This window comes from Girardinichthys multiradiatus, chromosome 13 (assembly GCF_021462225.1).
Source record: "Girardinichthys multiradiatus isolate DD_20200921_A chromosome 13, DD_fGirMul_XY1, whole genome shotgun sequence".
Lineage (NCBI taxonomy): Eukaryota > Metazoa > Chordata > Actinopteri > Cyprinodontiformes > Goodeidae > Girardinichthys > Girardinichthys multiradiatus.
This window is the reverse complement of record NC_061806.1, coordinates 5,757,161-5,780,619: the sequence shown is the minus strand read 5'-3', so window position 1 is coordinate 5,780,619 and position 23,459 is coordinate 5,757,161. Positions and strand designations below refer to the sequence as shown.

Genomic DNA, 23,459 nt, shown 5'->3' with positions numbered 1-23,459 from the left:
TCCTTGGCTGTAGCAGCGGCGTACCAGATGGTGATGGAGGAGGTGAGGATGGACTCAATGATGGCTGTGTAGAAGTGCACCATCATAGTCTTTGGCAGGTTGAATTTCTTCAGCTGCCGCAGGAAGAACATCCTCTGCTGGGCTTTCTTGATGAGGGAGCTGATGTTTGGCTCCCACTTGAGATCCTGGGAGATGATGGTTCCCAGGAAGCGGAAAGATTCCACAGTGTCAATTGTGGAGTCACAGAGGGTGATGGGGGCAGGTGGGGCTGGGTTCTGCCTGAAGTTCACAACCATCTCCACTGTCTTTAGAGCGTTGAGCTCAAGGCTGTTCTGGCTGCACCAGTCCAACAGATGGTCCACTTCCCATCTGTACGCGGACTCGTCACCATCAGAGATGAGTCCGATCAGGGTGGTGTCGTCCGCAAACTTCAGAAGCTTGACAGACTGGTGACTGGAGGTGCAGCTGTTGGTGTACAGGGAGAAGAGCAGAGGAGAGAGAACACAGCCTTGGGGGGAACCGGTGCTGATGGTCAGGGAGTCAGAGACATGCTTCCCCAGCCTCACGCGCTGCTTCCTGTCAGACAGGAAGTCAGTGATCCACCTGCAGGTGGAGTCGGGCACACTCAGCTGGGAGAGCTTCTCCTGGAGCAGAGCTGGGACGATGGTGTTGAAGGCAGAGCTGAAATCCACAAACAGGATCCTGGCGTAGGTTCCTGTGGAGTCCAGGTGCCGGAGGATGAAGTGAAGGGCTAGGTTGACTGCATCATCTACAGACCTGTTGGCTCTGTAGGCAAACTGCAGGGGGTCCAGGAGGGGGTCGGTGATGTCATACATTTCTGTTTAACATATCTTTTTTTAATAATCTTGTGTAATATAATTTCCTAAAATGCTGAATTTTAGATTGTCATTCTCTGTAAACCATAATTATGAAAAACTGCAAGAAATGAAGGCTTGAAATATTTCACTCTATGTGGACTATTGTATATGTCATTCCCAAGACAAATTGACGCTGTATTGGCCGCAAAAGAAGGCCCTACACCATACTAATAAATTCTTGTGGTCTAAAACCAGGTGTTTCAGTTTCATTGTCCAACCCCTGTATTTGGGCAGATGTGTGAGTAGACCTACTTCTTTGGATTGTATTTAGATGCATTATTGCTGGCACAGCTCAAAACCTTTTATTTGTTTGTCTCTGGATAAAATGCAACTAAAGTTGAGCAAAAGAATTTACGACGGAAAACAACATTGCACCAACGTTCTGCTGTCAATCCTTGCTCTTTCTGTAGAATTTCAGTCTGTTGCTGGTTGTCTTCGATAAAAGTGGCTTCTTGCTGCCAAGGCAGTCTCCGCCTCTCTGTGGGTGCCGATGTGCTCACACCAGGGCCAGTATTCACAAAGATTCTCAGTCATCTCAGAGAGCTCCTAACATAGCCTAAAAATTCTGGCAAAGCTTAAGAGTGATTCTGTTAGAACGACTCTGAGCGAGTAGATGACAGAAATTCCTATCTTAGTGTGGAGGCTTGGTTGACCCTGTTGCTAGGTGTGACGCCGTCTTCTAAAGGGTCAGTTATAGTCGCACTTCGGGGTATCCCACAGAACACACACTGTGGACGTTTATACTTGAGGTAGCTGACGTTGCTGCAGTATTCTCAGAAAACACAAGGGGCAGTATGCTAGATAACCAGTGGAAATGTAGTAGAAGAGAGAAGAAGCGCTTCTTGTAAAACCAGAAATGGCTGTGTGCTCTATCAAAAACATTTCTTTCGAAGTGGTTGTTTCTTGCAAAGTTTCAAATTCATAAGAGTAAAACAATGAAAAGGTAGAAGCTTTCTGACCTTTCGGTAAAGGATCTAAAACTGTACCTAGTTAAAATTTCAGACTCTTAACAATAAAAAAGCTATAAAAAAACTTGTTGATGCATACTGTCTTACTTAGTTAATCATATTTCTCTTGCCTTTTTTCTTTATTGTTTTTCTGTTATGTAATTCTCATCCTTCTGTCCATGAAGAAGTGACTTATTTGTGCGTGAAATTTTTGAACTTAATGTTCATTCATTCTGAATGGAGCCCGACGCGCATGCCCTCGTGCTGCGGCGGGGATGGCAGGATTACGTCACTGCTGGAGCGCACACCCTCGCACTCTGTTCAACGCGTCAAGTATAAACCTAGCATTAGAGCTGGGATTGGTTGTCGCAAAAAACAAACAAAACAAAATAAAACAAACAAATGCGCTCCTAGTAATCAATGGAGTGAAATGAACCGATGATAGAATTTACATTGGTTTCAGAAATGTTTAAATCATGACAATGACTTAGCAAAATTAAATAGTCACACAGCATCAAAATGTTTAAACGTAGCTTATTTACATGCCCATTCTTATTTTGATTTGCTTATGTTTACTCACCATGCTGGTCGTTTTCATACTGCATCTATTACACATTAATTAATTTCATATTAATATTGAAACTCTGCATTTTACTGTGATCTTCTTGTATAATGAGGTTTAGTTTGGTAAAATGACCAAACCAAAACAGAAAAAAAGGTGGAGAAAACCGAAGTGAACAGAGGAGCAGAGCCTGCTGGTGGAGGATAAGAGAGTGTTGAAAGGTAGATTTGATCCTGGGATTACGGTGGGAACAAACAGCGGATCAATACTTCTTTCCCTCTGCTTTCAGCACCAGCCTGGAATGTGAGCAGCTCCGGTACCTGCTGTGATCAAAAGCTAGAGAGGAGATAGCAGCACGCAAGATAACTTCTCCACAGACGGGGAGTGTTGTAGATGACCATTTAGGCTTAGACTGCTGACATAATCATATACAATACAGCAAATACTTATTCAGCTGATTTTCATCTTCCTGCTATGAATATAGCATTTCAGTGTAGCGGCCCTTTGACTGACATCTGGGCTCCCTCCGTGTGGTTTTATGTCAGCCATAGCACATGCAATGAGTCTGTTTCCGCTTCCTTTCACCCTATGACCCTGTGCGACCGCTAACGATAAAGCTTTCTAAAATCATGTCAGCTTCGAAGGGTGGGTATAAACGCCGTCGTATCACACCGTTGTTCCCAGTAGCTGCTAAGCACAAATTGGGTGACGTTCATTCCACTAATGGCAAGGAGCAAAATGACAGGCCTGCAGCCAGTACTAGCACTGCGTCAGACATAGACAAGGACATCATTTCTGCTGTTGGAGAGCTTAACAAGCAGAAGAAACGGATCCAGCATGGAAAGAAGTCTTCCAATATAACCGCCGGAAATAACTGCCGATAAAGCTGGTAGGCCTTCACATTGGGTTACTGGCGCTCATTTTACTTTTATGCTAGCCGTGCTATTATACCAGGTGTTTCAGTTTCATTGTCCAACCCCTGTACTTGTAATCTTAGGACTCTTTGTGAATAGCGGTCAAGAAGTTTGACGAGCTCTGTTTTGGTGGCAAGATTATCTTGCAGCTTCAGTAGTCTTTGGTAAACAGTGAGTAATAAAGTAAACTTCTTACACGGTTAAAACTGTTTGCATTAAATTAATAAGCACCTTACAATAACAAAACACTGAAGCCACAAAGATTGCAAAACAAAACAATGCCACTGACAAAACCTTTAGCCATAACTGTAGATCACCCTCTGAGAACTTTATTTTATAAATAAATTAGTAGCTTCTGAAGGTAAAATACATCTACCTCATTTTCAGTTGGGGAAAAATGACTGCGGTTATCTGCTATTACTTCCTATGACAATGCTCTAAATGAACTTCCCTAAAAGCAGTATGTATTAACCGTAAATGCATTTGAACAATAGCTGGATGAGTTAAGCTCAAAATTATTAATTCCCCTGAAAAAATTTGGTTAAAAAAAATTCAAGTTTAGTAATTTAATTTTACCATTTTGTATCTTTTGTCTGGAAGTAAAATTAATGTTTTGAAGCGGCCCAGCCAGAATCCCAACTTGAATCTGATAGGAAATCTATAGAGGGAATTAAAGATTAGGAGCCTAGTCTTTGAGGCCAAGTCTTTGAGGCCTTCCAGCCTCACAGACCTTGAGCTCATTGCCAAGATAAGTAATCAGAATACTAGTGGTAATGTTCAAACAGCAGAGCAGCAAATAAGAATATGATTACTGTAATGGCAATAAAGATTTTTTCATCAGTTATTGAGAGGGGTAGAAATAATTTTCTACATGTTATTTTTTAGAACAAATTGAAATGAAAACACTTTTTTCCAAAATTGTTTTATTCTTTTCTGAGAGATGCCTGTCTCATGTCCAATTAGATAAACTTTTTGGTTAAATAAAAATAATTTTAAAGTCTGTCAACGGGTGAATAATTTGGGGCTTAACTGTAAACAAGACACAATTTGAGTAAATAAATCATGAATACATTGACCCAGAATTAGTTTTCTTTGACCGTGCCTGATATACTGAAGAAAACAGAAAAAATGTCATTTTTATCAGAACAGAGACAAGTTGCAGCAGCACCACAGGAGCCACCAGGTGGTTGGGATGAGGAGGAAAGGAAGAAGATCCTGAACTTGTCAGGGTTGAGATTCTGGGTATTTAGCTGAAACACAAAACGTTTTCATCCATTAAAAGGTAATGCTGCTCATAAGAGATAAACCCCCCTAAAACAAACAAAACCTAGACTCTGGTGAACTTGAATTAGTCCTGTGCACTTCCTGCACTGTCCAACTATAGGACTGATTTTATCCAAAAGGAGAAATTGTCAAAACTTTGTTGCGGTTTTTCTAAGTACCTAAATCTAAAATACATAGTTTAAATACTTTGTTTCTAAAAGTAAAGTTACAAAATATTGTGAAAATAATACATTTATGCTAATATCCTCAGGTTTACATTATGGTCCTTTTTATGTCAATGAAAGAGCAAAAGTTGGAATAACATGAGACTGTTGGTTTGGATGAATGTCCCATTTACTCCTCAAGCATGTCAATGCTTACATGGAGGTCATGTCATTGAGAGCGTGGTCCAGCTCTTCACTGATGGCTTTGTACTTGAGTTTCTGAGCATAAAGCTCATCTGTATGTGGACACATAATAATAATGTATGTGAGAAGATAAAAACAGAACAGACACAGACATATATGTAGAAACACAGTGATATGCAAAAAATAGACAAAGAAGTTTCCATTTTCAGCAAACAACTGAATGATTTGGGTTTTACCAGGTTGTGTTGTTCTGTTCTGTTGTCACTAGACAAGTTTGTCTTTATACATGAAAGGTTAAGAGAAACAAGTTAACAAACTGCCACCATTGGAACGTTAGGTCTGTCTCCTTCCAAAGTTTTTATTTTTATTTATTTTATTCCCTCAAACTGTTTCTTCAAACTGAATAAAATGTGTTGCAATAAGAAAGACCCATAAAATGATTGGATAATGTGAAACCACTTTTAACCCTATAACACCAAACAGCTCATGTTTGATACCAGTACTTCTGAGTCCTCTGTCTCTAACAGTTTCCTTAAAACCCTGTATTCATTAAAAAGGTTGTTAAACATATTTTACACATTATATATAAAAATGCAAAATGCAGTTTAAGTGTGCCACAGGTTTTTATAATGCATTTTGGTTATTATAATTACATGACTGCAAAAGGAAACAACTGTTAGACATCTTTTCTAAACATGTCTAACATGTTTAGAAACATATCTTGTAAGGAACATCTGATAATCTGGTCCATTTTCAAACATCTGAATTTTCTGATGAGTGTTTTTCTTATATCAGGATCTTTAGGGTTATAAGACAGATTGATTTGCAACAAACCTGCACTCACTATGTTTATTAATAATAGTATGTTACAAATTAGTTTCATCTTCTCATTCTTGCGTTTACATCAAAAACCTAAACTAATCTTAAAGTATTTATATTATTCATAATCAATTAACTGCTGCCCCCTGGTCCAGGGTCAGTGTTTGCCTCAAAGATTAGGAGGAGGAGGAGTTCAATTATCTTGGTCTCTTGTTCATTAGTGATGGTAGGATGGAGCAGGAGATAGATGGTTGCTGCTCTAGTCTGTTGTGGCAAGGTTAAAAGTAAAGTTCTTGATTTTCCAGTCTGTCTATGTTCCCACCATCATTTATGATCATAAGATATGAATCATAACCCAAAGAACGAGAACCCGAGTATAAGCATCTCAAATGAACATGTTAATGAAATTCATGGTAATGAATTTAGGAGACAGCTCTACCTTCCAGATCATCAATAGTCTTCTCCAGCTTGGCCACAGATCTTTCAGCAAACTCAGCTCTGGTTTCAGCCTGAGAATAAAAAAAAAAAAAAAAATCTGATCAGAAAATATCTTAAGCAGACAAATTCTGACAGTAATGATAACCTTTGTAACACATATAATGAAAATGTGTGAAGTGTGTTTTGGATTAGAGTTGCTGGTTCTTTGATGATGGAAACTCAATCTTCATGCTTACCTCTTTCAGCTTGTCAGTCAAGATCTTGATTTCTTCTTCATACTTGTCCTCCTTTTGAGAGTACTGTAGGCGAAACACAGCATTACTCATCCATAGCTCTACTTTTGTGTTACTAACCCCTTTGCTTTTAGAGCAGCCAAAGGTTCTATAGATTATTTCTTAGATGTGAATATATTCCAGAGAATCTTGTCCTGATAGGCTAGCGAGACATCTACTGCAACAGTGGTTCCCAGAGTTAGTGTCGTGACCTCACCGGGGGGGCTGTGGATCTAACATATATATATATATATATATATATATATATATATATATATATATATATATATATATATATATATATATATATATATATATATATATACATATTTCTCAAAGTTGGGGGCGGCTGTTAGCAAGATTTTCCTGATTTACTAGTTTTCGGGCTCATTGAACGCATCACGCATCACCATCCCATAATAGTTTTCCCGCCTTTTAGTAGCTCAGAGTTCGCCCTCTTTCAGTTGGACCATTGCCCTCAAATAGTTGCTAGAATTGTTGTTTCTTTTCTCCTTAGTGGATTACAATCATATTGGGACACTCAAGTTGTATCATCAATGTTTATGCGTCCATGAGACTAAGTTTGCCTCCTCAATTGTTTGGCTAGTTACTAAGAAGTGTCCAATTTTTAATTGAAATAATCTGTTTTATAGTTGTTTTAACTGTTTAATTCTGTGTGTTGAAGACGTAATATTCCTTATTATTACGATAACTATCGTTGTGAAATTGCTGTTATTCTTAATCGTATTTTAGTTAGCTTTTTCATTGCCATTTCCTAAAATACCAGTGGTGCAGTTAAAGACCATCAGAAATTTAAAATTCACGCAATTTCTTCTGATCCAATGGTGTGTTAAGGGACGCTGGGAATTTTCTGTATTTGGCAAGAATTTACCAAATATTTGTATTTCTTTCTAGCCGAGTCATTTCAATAACTCTTTACACCATCTTGGTTTTATTTCATTGTGGTTACTTGAATATTTATCTGTGCGGTTAGATAGACTATATATGTTGTATAATCTATTTGATTACTTATTGTCATTTATTTCCTTTTTTTTGTAGAAACCATAGACTTCATTATAAACATAAACCTCATGGTAAACGTAATAAAGACTGGCATGGGTGTAACTGACGTCTTCTCTCATCTGTTATGGTCGGACAACCTGGGGAGATTAAGGAATTAAATCAGTTGCCTTATACAGTCCTTCAGAGGTCACAAGTTTGGATTATTTCCATCACCTCTTTTACAATGTATGTACATGAAAGGATATTGATGATGTAAATGCTATGATGGTTGCAATTAAAATATTATATCTACTGTTGAAGCTGTTTGTGTTGTTATTATTCCCTCTCTTTAAACCACTTCTTATTTGTATTTGTATTTGAAGCAATAATTGGGAGTCACTGTACTACATAATGCTATAATGGCCATGTGAGCATGATTTCACTTCTGGTGCCTAGCTAGAACATGTCATAAATTGTGCAAATTTTAAAAGATAGAGGAAAAATGCCTTGTTTTGATCAAAGCCTATTAAAGATTTTAAATTTGCCTGATGCAGTACATGTGCACTAGGAAACAAGAATCAGGGAAACATCAACCATTTGCTTGCTTATTGTAAATCCTCCTGAAATTTCCAAAGTTCTAACCGTGAAGTCTCTTATTTGCACATTATGTTTGCTTTTGACCCGAGGGTTGCTGAAGTTCACATGGTGCTCCTCCAGCTAATGTTCGCAGCTAGTGATAAACCAGTGGTCCTGTACTACCTTCTCAGCTTGTGCCTCCAAGGACTTAAGGTTGTTGGTGACATTCTTCAGTTCCTCCTCCAGCTCAGCACATTTACTGGTTTTGATTTCAGAGAGAAAGGAGAAAGAAAACAGGTGGCAGTAAGGACATGGTGTCATTTGAGGAAAAAGTGAACATTCATCTATATAAATATAAACTGTAAATGTAAATTTCAGATGTATATTGTTAAAAGTGATTTAAGGCACTACGCTGTATTATCTCAAGGGTTTTCCCTGGTAAACTAGCCTCAGGGGAAGGGACAGAAAGAGATTCAGGGACCTTGATGCATCAAGACCCCCCAAAAAACTAAATTTCCTGTGGTACAGGTACATTTTTGCATCCATCTGGATCCAGTTTAACTTGGACCAAAGAAGCAATAGAAAATCTCCATCACAAAGAGCCCCCCACCTGTAAGAATGAATGTGGAGGTTTGGTGCCAGGTGAGCTATCTAGCAGGGAAGGGTGGCCTGGGTGTGTCATTTTCCTGCATTAAAAAGAGTTAGCTGAGCTTAGTAGACATCTGATTGTAATGCCATCTGGATGCCTGCCTTTGGAGGGCATGTTCCACCGGGAAGAGACCCCAATGCTGATCCTGAACTAACTGGAGGGACAATATGTCTCCTCTGACCTGCGATTCCCCCCTACTCCTGGTAGGGGGGGGGGATGTCTGGGTTTTCCTCCTGAACCTTTTACCTACTTTAAGTAAAAGGAAGACAGTTGGAGGTGTGGAGATGTGGTTATGTGACTGATTTTGACAAAGCAGCAATGCCATTCTGAAGTGTTTATCAAAAACAGCTGATCCCTCCGTTACCTTATACCTTTTCTTTTTTTTGCAGCAGTAGCGGTCTTTATTTTTCAGACAGTAGTAGAGAGGGGGAAGACTGGGCCAGGAGTTGAACCCACAACAGCTGCGTCGAGGACTGAAACCTCAAAATACGGGTCACACGTTTTACCACTGCCCCACTGCTGCTCCGCCTCCTTACCTTTTCATTGTGTAAGACTCTGAATGACAGCTGTTTAAAATAAAAGTCGAGGCTACAACAATCATTATTGTGTGAAGATGTCCTGTTGAAGACTCTCTGTTTATCTGTAAATTTTCTAACTGAACGAAATACTTGTCATCTATATGCGTGCGGCTGATGGACAGTGATGACACAAACTGCTTTAATGGTAAAATGTCATTAGTATTATTGGCATTTGAGAATGCTTTCAGGTGAAACCTATCACTGATTACATTTGATCAGAAAAAGGTTAATTAAACTTGGTGTATTTCTACATGGCAGCATGCCTGTTGATGTAAAGGAGAGTTTTGCTCTCAGTCGGCCAACACTGATAAATAGTGTCTGGATCTGCAATTGATCCATAGTCAGAAGTTTGCCCTTAAGCTGTTAGACACTCACGCCTCAGCCAGTTCTGCCCTCTCCTCTGTTCGTTCCAGCTCTCCTTCTACAATTACCAGCTTGCGAGCCACCTGGGAAAAGCAAGTTATATACAGAGTTAGTTTGTTTCAATGCAGTACTCTCACATTAGGCACCAGGTTAAACACATAAAAGGTGTGGGCAGATTTGAATGAACAATTGGTACCCATACAGGCCAAGGATGGGCATTTAAATGCTGAAATTTTTGGATTTCTAGAGTTGCGCCAGAGGGGATAATTGTTGGCATTATGTGTAGACAGATGGTGTTTACAGGCCGTTATCAGAACATCCAACAGCTGGTCAAGATAGTAAGTGATTTTGATCAAGGTGCACAAATCTGGGCGGACATATTACATGACTGCCTCCATGAGTAGTGTTCTCTCTAAAACACAGTGTGGGAATATCAAAGTTGCGTGGTTCAGCTCCAGTTCTCATTAGTTTCAGCACTGGATGACTTTGACACGTTACATTTCTGATCCTTTGAGTCCGCTGGCTTTCACTCTGTTTTATTTGACTGTTGGATGCTCCAGTAAATGCCTGTATTACCATGGTTCCACTTGTGATGTCATCTATTTTCCTCTGGTGCTGTTCTAGACATGCAAATATTATGTTTTTGCACAAATAAAACACACTTTGTACAGTTTTAAAATATCTTATAAACATCTACATTTCTCTGAATCTGCAGATGCTATTTTTCATAACTACAGTTTTTTTGTTTGGCATTCCTGTTCTGTCTGCTATTTTTACGTATTATTATGGCTTATCTGTATGTGTATGCTTACTATTCTATTCAATAGACGATGGATGGATGGATGGATGGATGGATGTTTCATCTCCGCAAATCTACTTTTGAAGCAAAGTGGTATCATATGTTGGTGACTGTTTATTTTTGTTGTATAAGAGTTATAATCTTGTTATTCTCAGTAGAACTTTGTTTAGAACCCTTGTGGGCCAAGGCAAAAGTACAAAAAGTACTTGCGGGCCAGAAATGTATAATTTTTCCTAACTATAAAATCCCTCCAAAATAATATTGTGATTTATGTTTTTTATCTGCTCAGCAACAAACTAAGCAATATTTAAATTAAACAGAAAAAAGATGGAATGTATAAAACATGCAAGAACTTTGGACACCCCTGGTTTGTAAGTAAAACCATTATACATGTAGGGATTTCCAAGTATTACAACACCAATGTGTATTTCCATTATTAGTTGATTAAAAACAACAATAAAGCATTAAATACAAGGAGATGTTTGGAATCCAGGCAAATTTTCCCAATCTAATTCCAGTGCTCTGAGTAAGTAAGCTGCCGAAGCTTGTGTTAAAGTAATTAAAGCTGTGCAGGGTCACATCACAGTAAAGTAAAATCACCTCCTCGTATTTGCGATCAGCTTCTTCTGCTATGTGTTTGGCTTCTTTCAGCTGAATCTCCTGAAGTTCCATCTTTTCTTCATCCTTTAGGGCCCTGTTCTCAATCACCTTCATACCTCTGCACAGAGAAGGCATCAGACATTTCTTGTTCAGAATAAACATTTTAAAAATCTTATCTGCTTTCCAAAGTATTAGTTCATGAGCCAGAGTTTCTGTTGATGGTTAGTTATTCTGCAGTTTTTCTTCAGTGATTTCAGGTAGTTTGAAGTGATTTTTGCAGAATATAGTTTATTTCTTGAACATCAGACTCAAAAATGGAGCAATGAGTGTTTACCAAACTAACAGAGAAAACAATCTTATGACACACATGAGAAAGAGGGATAACAATGTGACTTTTGGACTGATTTTGTTTTATGTTAACTTATGATATTTGACACAGAGTTAGTGACTTAATAGTACATTAGCCAATGATTAGAAAATGCTGCAGCAAGCCATCTTATTGGTTAACCTGAGTTTTTTTTTTTAAAGGACCCATGTTACATTCCTGTCCTTGTGTCAGTGATGCAAAGTTATAATTTATATCATTATCGGAGAAATAAAATGGCACGATGAGAAATGAGATTGTACTCATTCATACTTGTTGTCTTCCGCTTATCCGGGACCAGGTCGCAGGGGCAGCAGATTCAGCAGAGACACCCAGATGTCCCTCTCCCCAGACACCTCTTCCAGCTCCTCCGGGTGGAGCCCAAGGTGTTCGCAGGCCAGCCGAGGGACATAGTCCCTCCAACGTGTCCTGGGAAGTCCCCTGGGCCTCCTCCCGGTGGGACGTGCCTGGAACACCTCCCGAGGAAGGCGTCCAGGAGGCATCCGGTATAGATGCCTGAACCACCTCAACAGGCTCCTCTGGATGTGGAGGAGCAGCGGCTCTACTCCGAGCTCCTCACCCTATCTCTAAGGGAGTGCCCGGCCATCCTACGGAGGAAGCTTATTTCAGCCGCTTGTATCCGGGATGTTGTTCTTTTGGTCATGACCCAAAGTTCATGGCCATAGGTGAGGGTAGGAATGTAGACCGACCGGTAAATTGAGAGCTTCGCTTTTCGGCTCAGCTCTCTCTTCACCACAACGGGCCGGCACAGTGCCCCCATTACTGCGGCATCCGCACCGATCCGTCTGTCTTTCTCCCGCTCCATTCTTCCCTCACTCGTGAACAAGACCCCGAGATACTTAAACTCCTCCACTTGAGGCAGGAACTCCCCTCCAACCTGAAGAGGACAAGCCACCCTTTTCCGGTCAAGTACCATGGCCTCAGACTTGGAGGAGCTGATCTTCATCCCAGCCGCTTCCCACTCGGCTGCGAACCGCCACAGCGCATGCTGTAGGTCTAGGCTAGAGGGGGCCAGCAGGACCACATCATCTGCAAAAAGAAGAGACGAAATCCACTGGTCCCCAAACCAGACCCCCTCCGGCCCTTGGCTGCATCTAGAAATCCTGTCCATAAAAGTTATGAACAGGACCGGTGACAAAGGGCAGTCCAACATGCACCGGGAACAGGTCTGACTTAGTGCTGGCAATGCGGACCAAACTCCTGCTCTGCTCGTACAGGGACCGCATGGCCCCTAATAAAGGGCCCCCGATTCCATACTCCTGGAGCAGCCCCACAGGGCATCACGAGGGACACAGTCGAATGCCTTCTCCAGGTCCACAAAACACATGTGAACCGGTTGGGCAAACTCCCATGAACCCTCGAGTACCTTGTAGAGGGTATAGAGCTGGTCCAGTGTTCCACGGCCAGGACGAAAACCACACTGCTCCTCCTGAAGCCGAAGTTCGACTATCGGCCGGACTCTCCTCTCCAATACCCTGGCGTAGGCCTTACCAGGTAGGCTGAGGAGTGTGATCCCCCTCTAGTTGGAACACACCCTCCGATCCCCCTTCTTATGAAGGGGGACCACCACCCCAGTCTGCCAGTCCAGAGGCACTGTCCCCAACAGCCACACAATGTTGAAGAGGCGTGTCAACCATGATATCCCCACAACATCCAGAGATTTGAGGTACTCAGGGCGGATCTCATCCACCCCCGAAGCCTTGCCACCGTGGAGCTTTTTAACCATCTCGGTGACTTCAGCCTGGGTGATGAAGGAGTCCAACCTCGAGTCCCCAGCCTCTGTTTCCACCAGGGAATGCGTGATGGCAGGATTGAGGAGATCCTTGAAGTACTCCTTCCACCGCCCGATAATGTCCTCAATCGCGGTCAGCAGCCTCCCACCCCCACTATAAACAGTGTTGGCGAAACACTGCTTCCCCCTACTGAGGCGCCGGATGGTTTGCCAGAATCGCTTCAAGGCCACCCGGTAGTCCTTCTCCATGGCCTCACCGAACTCCTCCCACGCCCGAGTTTTTGCCTCTGCCACAGCCCGGGCCGCAGCACGCTTGGCCTCACGGTACCCATCAGCCGCCTCAGGAGTCCCACAAGCCAACCACAGCTGATAGGACTCCTTCTTCAGCTTGACAGCATCCCTTACTGCCGGTGTCCACCACCGGGTTCTGGGATTGCCGCCGCGACAGGCACAGCAGACATTACGGCCACAGCTACGGGCAGCAGCATCAACAATAGATGCGGAGAACATGGTCCACTCGGACTCTATGTCTCCAACATCCCCCGGGATCTGGTCAAAGCTCTCCCGGAGGTGGGAGTTGAATACCTCCCTGGCCGAGGGCTCCGCCAGGCGTTCCCAGCAGACCCTCACTATAAGCTTGGGCCTGCCAAGTCTGTCCGGCTTTCTCCTCCTCCAGCGAATCCAACTCACCACCAGGTGGTGATCAGTGGACAGCTCAGCCCCTCTCTTCACCCGAGTGTCCAAAACATGCGGCTGAAGGTCTGATGATATGACAACAAAGTCGAACATTGACCTCCTGCCTAGGGTGTCCTGGTGCCAAGTGCACTGATGGACACCCTTATGTTTGAACATGGTGTTCATTATGAACAATCCATGACTAGCACAGAAGTCCAATAACAAAACACCAATCGGATTCAGATCGGGGAGGCCATTCCTCCCAATCACGCCTCTCCAGGTGTCACTGTCGTTTCCCACGTGGGTGTTGAAGTCCCCCAGCAGAATAATGGAGTCCCCGGGAGGGGCACTATCCAGCACCCCCAACAGGGACACCAAGAAGGCCGGGTACTCTGCACTACCGCTCGGCCCGTAGGCCGAGACGACAGTTGAGACCTATCCCCAACCCGAAGGCGCAGGGATGCAACCCTCTCATCCACTTGGGTAAACCCAGATGGCTGAGCTGGGGGGCAACAACAATTGATTGTACTGTGATAAAAAAAACTAATTATTGAAGTTTGGGAACCCCCACACACTGACTGTCTGGTTAGGACTGTTAGTTTTGTCTGTTTGATTTATTTGTCTATTGTTGGTTCCATGAACGCATCAATCATTGTTAAAATATTTGTATACTAAACAGAATTATTGCATACTGTTTAGAGGTACAATTGCACTACCTAATGAACAGAAGAAACTTGTTTGATAAAGAGCAGGTTTTATGGTTTGAGCAATATTTGTGGGGCTAAGCGACATAATCATTTCATCCTAATTTTAATTGTTATTGCAACAGTTACCACAAAACATTGTGATAAAACTTCATGTTCCATATCCTTAGCGTGAACGCACAAACTGACTGAAATCTGCAAACTGTTCATTTTGGACATTCAGACATTTTATTTTCACTTAGACTAAAGGATTGCTACTTGAAAACATAAACCTTCCATGTTACCATCCAACTCAGAGAGGCATCCAACTCAGAGAGCCCATGCCTCTCTGAGAGGCATGGGCTTCACTGACCACTGACGATCAGTGGTTAAGGTACTGCAGATGATGTTCGTGCCTGGAAATTAAAAAGTCTTTGGTTTCCAGAAATGAACATTGCATCATGACAGAGAGTCAGATTTGTGTGGTATTGATCTCAGCCAACAAAAAGCAACCACTAATATTGATCCTTCATTTGTCTTTGTAGCACTGAGACAAATGTAAATGTAAAGTCAGTTTCATTAAAGTGTTCACTGCAACAAGACTTGTGTGTTCTCCACAAAGAGGTGCAAAAGCCGCATTCTTACATGACTTATTGACGTCAATAAAGGTAATAACAAGCATTCAGTTTCTAATGTTGACTTACAATTCTAATATGCACAAAATGTCATTTATTTACAAGTTGACAACTACATGTTCCAGGTGGTGATGTTTTCTTTTAATCTGCAATTTATTCATCTTAATCTGTAATTGTGTTGAAGCAGAGCGGTTTTAAAAATAAAACAAGCTAACCTTAACTAATCCTGGTTTTCAATTTTTTTTGCTTGACTCCTTTGACTGAACCCACTGTTGTGATATTCAGGCAAACTCATGTAATAAATGACATCCATGCTGGGTGAAATATATCACCTGATTACAGATGATTCAGTTCTACCTCCCAGCATGACTTTGAACTGTCTGGAACCTGGAACTATGGAATTGAAAGGATCAATATCGTAATGATGTGTATATATATATATATATATATGTGTGTGTGTATATATATATGTGTGTATTGCTCAAATGTTCATTAAAATCCACATTAGATGTCACCTCTCGCTCTCATCAGCTGCCTTCTCAGCTTCTTCCAGTTTCTGCAGAGCTGTTGCCAGTCTTTCCTGAGCTCGGTCCAACTCCTCCTCCACAAGCTGGATGCGTCTGTTCAGCGAAGCCACTTCTGCCTCAGCCTGGGTTCAGACAAACATTGTGTGGACTGATTCAAACATGAACAATATCAGCTGCAAAGATCTGATGCGTGAACATTTTAACTTTCTGACACATAACGTTTTCAGTTTCAAAACGTGATCTAAAGTCTGCATCCCTCGGCATCAAGTGGAACATGTCTTCTTCGGTTGTTGCTGAGTTGCTTCAGATGTACAACCCCCCCCCCCAAAAAACATAGAAAGTGGATTGCAAACAATAAAATGTCGGAAAACTAAAAATGAAGCACTATGAATAAGACTGAATCTAAATAAATGAGACAATTACTGAAATGAAAATGACTTTTCATTTCAGTAATTGCATAGTCCTAGATCCCAGCCCACTGGTCTGCGTTTCTAACAGATTTTCCCCGCTCAGCGACACACCCGCTGAGAAGCCAACTCTGGTAATTGGCAGCTCCATAGTCAGAAACGTGGCACTAGAGACCTCAGCGACCATAGTCAGATGTCGGCCATGGGCCGGAAGGGGCGACATCAAATCCTACCTGAAACTGCTGGCTAAGGATAAGCGTAAATAAGAGTTCTGATGAAAATTAAAAAGAGAAATCAAATTTCTCCTACTTTAGCTTCCCTTCATTGGCTCCCTGTTAAATCCAGAATAGAATTTAAAGTTCTCCTCACATTTGAAGCCCTTAATGATCTACAGGGGTTGGACAATGAAACTGAAACACCTGTCATTTTAGTGTGGGAGGTTTCATGGCTAAATTGGACCAGCCTGGTAGCCAGTCTTCATTGATTGCACATTGCACCAGTAAGAGCAGAGTGTGAAGGTTCAATTAGCAGGGTAAGAGCACAGTTTTGCTCAAAATATTGAAATGCACACAACATCATGGGTGACATACCAGAGTTCAAAAGAGGACAAATTGTTGGTGCACGTCTTGCTGGTGCATCCGTGACCAAGACAGCAAGTCTTTGTGATGTATCAAGAGCCACGGTATCCAGGGTAATGTCAGCATACCACCAAGAAGGACGAACCAAGGTGTGGAGAAGCCCCAAAGAAGCGTACCACCCAGAATGTTGCATGCCCAGAGTGAAGCATGGGGGTGGATCAGTGATGGTTTGGGCTGCCATATCATGGCATTCCCTTGGCCCAATACTTGTGCTAGATGGGCGCGTCACTGCCAAGGACTACCGAACCATTCTTGAGGACCAAGTGCATCCAATGTTTGAAACAATGTATCCTGAAGGTGGTGCCGTGTATCAGGATGACAATGCACCAATACACACAGCAAGACTGGTGAAAGATTGGTTTGATGAACATGAAAGTGAAGTTGAACATCTCCCATGGCCTGCACAGTCACCAGATCTAAATATTATTGAGCCACTTTGGGGTGTTTTGGAGGAGCGAGTCAGGAAACGTTTTCCTCCACCAGTATCACGTAGTGACCTGGCCACTATCCTGCAAGAAGAATGGCTTAAAATCCCTCTGACCACTGTGCAGGACTTGTATATGTCATTCCCAAGACGAATTGACGCTGTATTGGCCGCAAAAGGAGGCCCTACACCATACTAATAAATTATTGTGGTCTAAAACCAGGTGTTTCAGTTTCATTGTCCAATCCCTGTAGCTCACATCAAAGATCTGATTGTTCCATACGTTCCTAACAGAGCACTTCGTTCTCAGACTGCAGGTTTACTGGTGGTTCCTAGAGTCTCTCGAAGTAGAATGGGAGGCAGATCCTTTAGTTATCAGGCTCCTCTCCTGTGGAACCAGCTCCCAGTTCTGGTCCGTGAGGCAGACATTCTACTTTTAAGGCTAGGCTTAAAACTTTCCTTTTGATAAAGCTTATAGTTAGAGTGGCTTAGGTTATCCTGAGCTATCTTCCTTATTTTTTTACCTCCATCTTCTTCCCTCCCTGTTGGATGGAGTAAGGGGGAGTCAGGTTTAGCCTAAATCAGCTCAGATATGGTTTAGGTGTAAACACACCCTCCATTTCTGCTACCTGTATGACCCCCTCTCTTTTCCAATGGTTATGGTCAATCTGACAGAGAGAGGTATCCCCATCGTTGTGGTTTTTAGTATAACAATGGCCATCAGTGGGCTCTAGATGGACAAGCTGTCTACTTTTAAGGCTAAGCTTAAAACCTTCCTTTTTGATAAAGCTTATAGTTAGAGTGCCATAGGTTATCCTGAGCTATCTTTGTAGTTATGCTGCTATAGGCTTAGGCTGCTGGAGGACATAATGACCACTTTCACCCTCTTTGCTACATTCTCACACTACTCTCTAATTCTGCATTATTTGCTGTTATTTCAGCTTTTAACTTTGTTCTCCCTCTTTTCTCATCCTAGAAGCTACACCTGGCCTGACTCTGTGTCTACCTGTGACACCTTTCTGGAGAGGGGAATCGTCCGAGCTTCTGCTGGCAACAACTTAATGCTCACCCTCTACAGATAATCTTGTCTTTCAGTGTTTAAACCTTTCCCTCTCCAAGACATGGCAATTGACTGAGCTTTTACTGTGACTAACTCTATGTGCTCTCTTTCAGACTCTAAGCTTGAAAACTGGCTCTGAGTTTATCTGTTCATTCTTTCTAGGTGAAATGACTAAAGGAGCTACATCCATTAATCTTTACTTTTCCTTCCCATAGAAAGGACTGCTGGATCAGTGCTACTTTGTTCTCTTTGTGTCTCTGCTCTGTTCTCTCAAACCCCTGGTCGGTCGTGGCAGATGGCCGCTCACACTGAGCCTGGTTCTGCTGGAGGTTTCTTCCTGTTAAAAGGGAGTTTTTCCTCTACACTGTCACTACATGCATGCTCAGTATGAGGGATTGCTGCAAAGTCAACACCAGTGACTGTCCACTGTCTCTACATGCTCATCCAGGAGGAGTGAATGCTACAAATCTCTGACTCGATGCAATCTGCTGGGTTTCCTTGGACAGAAAAATCTTTTATCCAATTTGAATAAATAACTGAATCTGACTGCACTGTTCAATGATTGGGATTAATTGGAATGTACGTACCTGACTTTTGTGAAGTGCCTTGAGACGATATGTGTTGTGAATTGGCGCTATATAAATAAATTGAATTGAATTGTATTTTATTTACTTTGCACTGGGCAAGAATGCAACTTAAAAGTGACCATGGACTGGGATCATCAATATTTTAACATGTTTGAAATTGATTGTTTTATTTCAAACATATCAACATATGTTTATATAATATTAACCACAAGGTCCCACTGAAATGTGCCCCTTTGCCATGGGCTCTTCTTAGGCCAGCTCCTCTTCACTCAGCATGTTGTGTAAGCATTACCATTACTGGGTTCTCTGGCCCGGTACCTGCTTTTTTACTACCTATTCTACAGCAGGTATAATCAGGGCAAACTTTGGAGCTTCCCCAGTCCAGACCGCAGTCCTCTCTGCTTCTCCTGCCCCCGTCATCAGAACCCCTGAGCCTTATTTTATAAGTTCTGGCTGACCTGTGGTGCAGATCATTATTCCAGTGGATAATTTTATACATGGAAAAAAAAAAAAAAAAAACACCTATGAGACACTCTTGCATATCCCATTATACAAACATTATTAGTATTTAGTTTACTTATGTTTTTATTTTCTATTTCAAATTTTTTTTTTTACAGTTTCACGCAGAATCCTTTAATGTAAAGATGTCACCCAGTAACGTTAATAGCAGGGCGCTACACTGGCGGCTAGAGGCGGGGCTTCAAGCCACAGTTCCAGCCATCAGTGAGTCAATGGAAATGCAACATGTTCCAGGTAGAGTAGAGAGGTGAGGAGCTGGAACCTTTAATGCAAAAGGGGCATACATGTTCCAAAAGGAGTAGAGAGAAGCTTGAAACATACCAGTGTTTTTACCTGACTTTATAATTAACCTGTTGTGTTGAAAAGAACCTGTTCTGGGGGAACCAGACATTGATTTTTAAACTGACGCTGGGAGCCTGTTAGTTACAGTCTAAACTGTGTGTGCTCTGCAGGTATTTGTTTGGGGACAGCTGATTCTTCTATATAGAGACACTGACAAATTGTTCAGCAGTGAGTCAGGATTCACTTGATCACAGACTAAGAACAGAGTACCAAAGTGACAAGGAGTGCACAAAGTGTCAGATAACTGTTAACTATACTTGACGTAGCATAGAAAAACTCTGAGAGAATAATTGTTGTTCTCTTTGAATTGATGGAGCTACACTAAATGAACATGTTAATATTTGCTTAATAAAGAGTAGCAGATGCTGAACAGTGACCTGGGAATGTCCAAAAATGGACATGAGCCATTGTTAAGCCTACAGTCAAGGTTGAGCAGGTGACATCAGAGTCAAAATAGGACCCTGAACAGCTGTGAGGGTTCCATTCAGGGCATGATGAGAATGGAATGTAACAGAGGGAAAAGGAATCAGACGAGCTCAGCTTGCACCGAACACATCCAATGAGTTAACCAGGTTCGCAAATGGATGTGTCTGACATTTCCATAGCTTTCTAAGATATTGAATTGAATAAAAATAAGACTAAACTACACATGATGTTTGCAACTCAGAATCAAATCCTTTGGACTATCAATTGTTTCTGTTAAATGTGCAGATAGTCAGTCTACATCGCACCACAATCACTGTGCAAACAGCTTTGTTCTCTACTTTACATCCCATCTAATATCTCAAACAAAGTTAAAGTAGTTTTTTTAGAACGGTGTAGTGCATATTCCTCATGAAGCAACACAAAGGATTGTTGCCGCCAGTTTTATGGCATGGAGTACAGCACTGTGCTACTGGATATGCTGGTTGTCTCTGTCAGCTTACACCTATTCTAAAAGAGAGCCATGGATTTATTTTGGATATGGTTTTCCATGCAGAGCTCTGGGATGGAGATCAAAGTAAATGTAATTGCTGCTACAGAACACACTGTGGTAATTAGCATGGTATGCTAGTGATGTCACTAAAACTGTTGGAGGTATTTTGTATGACTTTGACTCTGAATCTGTGGGTTCAACATTTTTAAAGACTTCAGTTTTTTAATGTCATCCTATGATGATATCTCTTAACATAGTTATAACTGATAGTAGCTATAGCTGAATTGCTGTGTCATATTTTGTGTATTCTAATGTACTTATTTGTTTTCAAACTGGTGTAGTAACTAAAACCAGGTCCACATTCAATTCCTTTCTGTCCCAGAAGGGAAAATTCCGTCAGGACTTTTCTATTCGTGTCTGTGTTGCATTGCTCCACTTTTGGAAGTATATTACTCACATCAGCAGCCTTTTTGTCTGCAACCTCCAGCTTTTCCTGGGCATCCTTAAGAGCTTCAGAATATTTATCCAGCTCATCCTCCGTCCCCTTGAGCTTCTTTTGCATCTGCAGAAGTTCATCTTCATGCTGATGGTGTAAAAGACCAGAAAGAATCAGAAGGACAGCAAACGTGTTCAAATTATGAGTTAATGAGAAAGGATTTTATCAGAGAACAAACCTGAATTTGCACAATGGCCACAGTTTCTTTATGGACATTCATAATTTTAAATAGAAGGTCATTGAGAAATAAATGGAAATATATTTTCACAATTAATACGATGCAATAAAATAACAACATGGGCTTTTTTTTCTAAAATCATTGTAAAAATAAATTAAAAAATCATTAGATTCTTTTTAATGTGGTTATTAACTTGTATTACAATTTTAAACAAAGAAAGCTTTTTATTGTTATCCAACATCACATTCTGAAATTGTCACTAAAACCCATTCCAACCCAAAAAGTACTTATACCAAACTACATTTGTTTCAGCTTTTGTTGGAGTCATTTTTTGTACTTGAGTTATGTTTAGGTTTCCTACTATTAAATAAAATATTAATTTATTTCCCAGTGAGAATATAAAAACAGGTTCTTGTCCAGGTTTAGCTTTCAGGCCTGTTCAGAAATCTTGATGCAAATATGACTTCAAGTTCTACCTCAGGTTTTACTTAGAGAGATGGAAGAATGAATACGCATACAAACATTTTCACATAAAACATTTCAGGGAAACTCACTGTTTCTCCTATTTTACTGTGTGCCTGTTTGGTTTCTTGATCTGCTTTCATGACCCACCTGTTTGCTCCTGTCTTCAGCTGCTTTCTTGTCCGCCTCAGCTTGTTCAGCCCGGTCCAGTGCATTCTCCTTGTCCAACTTTAGCATAAGCATCTTTTTTTTGACAGCTTCCATTTTTGCTGTTGGAGGGTGTTTGCAGGCAGAAAAAAGACAAATACAGATGTCTGCAGGAGAGTGGACCTGGTAGCCTGGCAAACTAGAGGGCAAAGCAAACACCAAAGATAACAGCAGCTCATTTATATGACAGACACTAAGAACCTCCCATTACAAAGCCCCTCCACCTACTCATAGTGCTATAACGAGAGACAACTGTAGTTAGTCGACAGTTGTCTCTCTGTGTGTTGGGGGCCCATTAGGAACAGCTCATTATGTTTGGGTGTTAAAAATGTAGGGTTAAAATTAGGCTGAAAAGTACACAATAAATTTAGAAGTTAGCACATGCAAAATTAGACATGAAACAAGGGTGGTTTACTTTAGAAAGGAACAGTTTTGAACAATACTAAAAAATATTAGAAAAACCTGGTTACCCATAGTATTTACAGTGAGTTTGAAAATAACTTATATAATTAAAACTATTTCAAATGTTGTCACATTATAACCAAAATGCCATTGGATTTGATCAGAATTTGTGATGGATCAGCACAGAGTAGTCCATTATTGCGAAGTGAAAGAAAAAAAGGTACTGAGCTTTAATCTCTTTCTGAATAAAAACCCAAAAGGTGTGCCATGAATTAGTATTCAGCCCCTGAGTAAATTGCTTATAGAACCATTCTTTGTCATGTCACCGAGTTGAACACAGATTTGTGTTTTATGTGCAGTTTTCTCTCTCATCTCTTCCTGCAGGGTGCTACAGGCAGGTGCAGCCACACAGCTGAGACTCATCTGGATTAATCAGAGAAGAGCTCTTAAGCAGCAGGAACCCTGAAGGAGGCGTCAGATTGTTAACTCAACTGAGTGGTGATCAGGCCAGCAGACTAGCTCTGTCACTCTTGTTTTCCTGATTGTGTCTTACCTGAGTTGTTGTGGTTCTCTCTCCTAGAGTGAATTACTCCCTGAATATCCAGATCTGGATTTTCCACAGCCCATGGTCCTTGAGTTTGTGTTTGGGTAAAAGGAGTTAACTGAGCTTGCCTGACCGAGAACCCCCTTCAAATTCCTGGAACCTGCATATTAAGGGAATTACTTACCACTTCACCTGTGACCCATGATGTCCTCCTGCCTGTCAACCCTCCAACTTCATACACTGCCTCCCGGATAAAGAATAGGGAGAGCCTCAATTGCTGCACTTGATTCCCTCCTGTCAACCTCAGTCTTTGTGGCATGACTCTCCTTCCGTCCTGGAAACATCATCTATACATAACTGTAAGAAGAATCCACCTTCTGTCGATAATTACACATCTCCTCGCCCTCAGTGAACCGTCCAGCAGGATCCGGACCCCACGACGACTCCCTTTTTAAATTTCTGCCTTTCAATAAACCTGAATTCTGTCTCCGTAACTGTTGCCTGCTCTAGAGTCACCTGGTTGTCCAGCATGACATCCTTTGTTGCAGTAACAGTGGCAGGTCTTTTGGAGGTTGTCTCTGGAGACAAAACATTATTCACCATTATTCTTTG

General features: G+C 41.4%; 1 protein-coding gene and 1 long non-coding RNA gene across 2 annotated transcripts; both read right to left on the bottom strand.

Moving 5' to 3' along the window:
* Positions 1-3,596: 3,596 nt before the first annotated feature.
* Positions 3,597-22,067, bottom strand: tpm3 (tropomyosin 3). The gene is made up of 10 exons (XM_047384670.1): positions 21,845-22,067; positions 21,016-21,141; positions 15,654-15,787; positions 11,029-11,146; positions 9,642-9,712; positions 8,223-8,298; positions 6,426-6,488; positions 6,191-6,260; positions 4,946-5,024; positions 3,597-4,551 (listed from the first exon to the last, which is right to left on the bottom strand). Exons 1-10 carry the CDS (start codon positions 21,956-21,958, stop codon positions 4,548-4,550), a joined length of 855 nt encoding a protein of 284 aa, XP_047240626.1. The 5' UTR covers positions 21,959-22,067; the 3' UTR covers positions 3,597-4,547.
* A 563-nt stretch (positions 22,068-22,630) lies between these two features.
* On the bottom strand, positions 22,631-23,171 carry LOC124878994. Its single transcript, XR_007040926.1, has 3 exons — positions 23,032-23,171; positions 22,857-22,934; positions 22,631-22,765 (listed from the first exon to the last, which is right to left on the bottom strand). It is a non-coding gene; the product is annotated as an uncharacterized LOC124878994 (long non-coding RNA).
* Between the last annotated feature and the right edge of the window lie 288 nt (positions 23,172-23,459).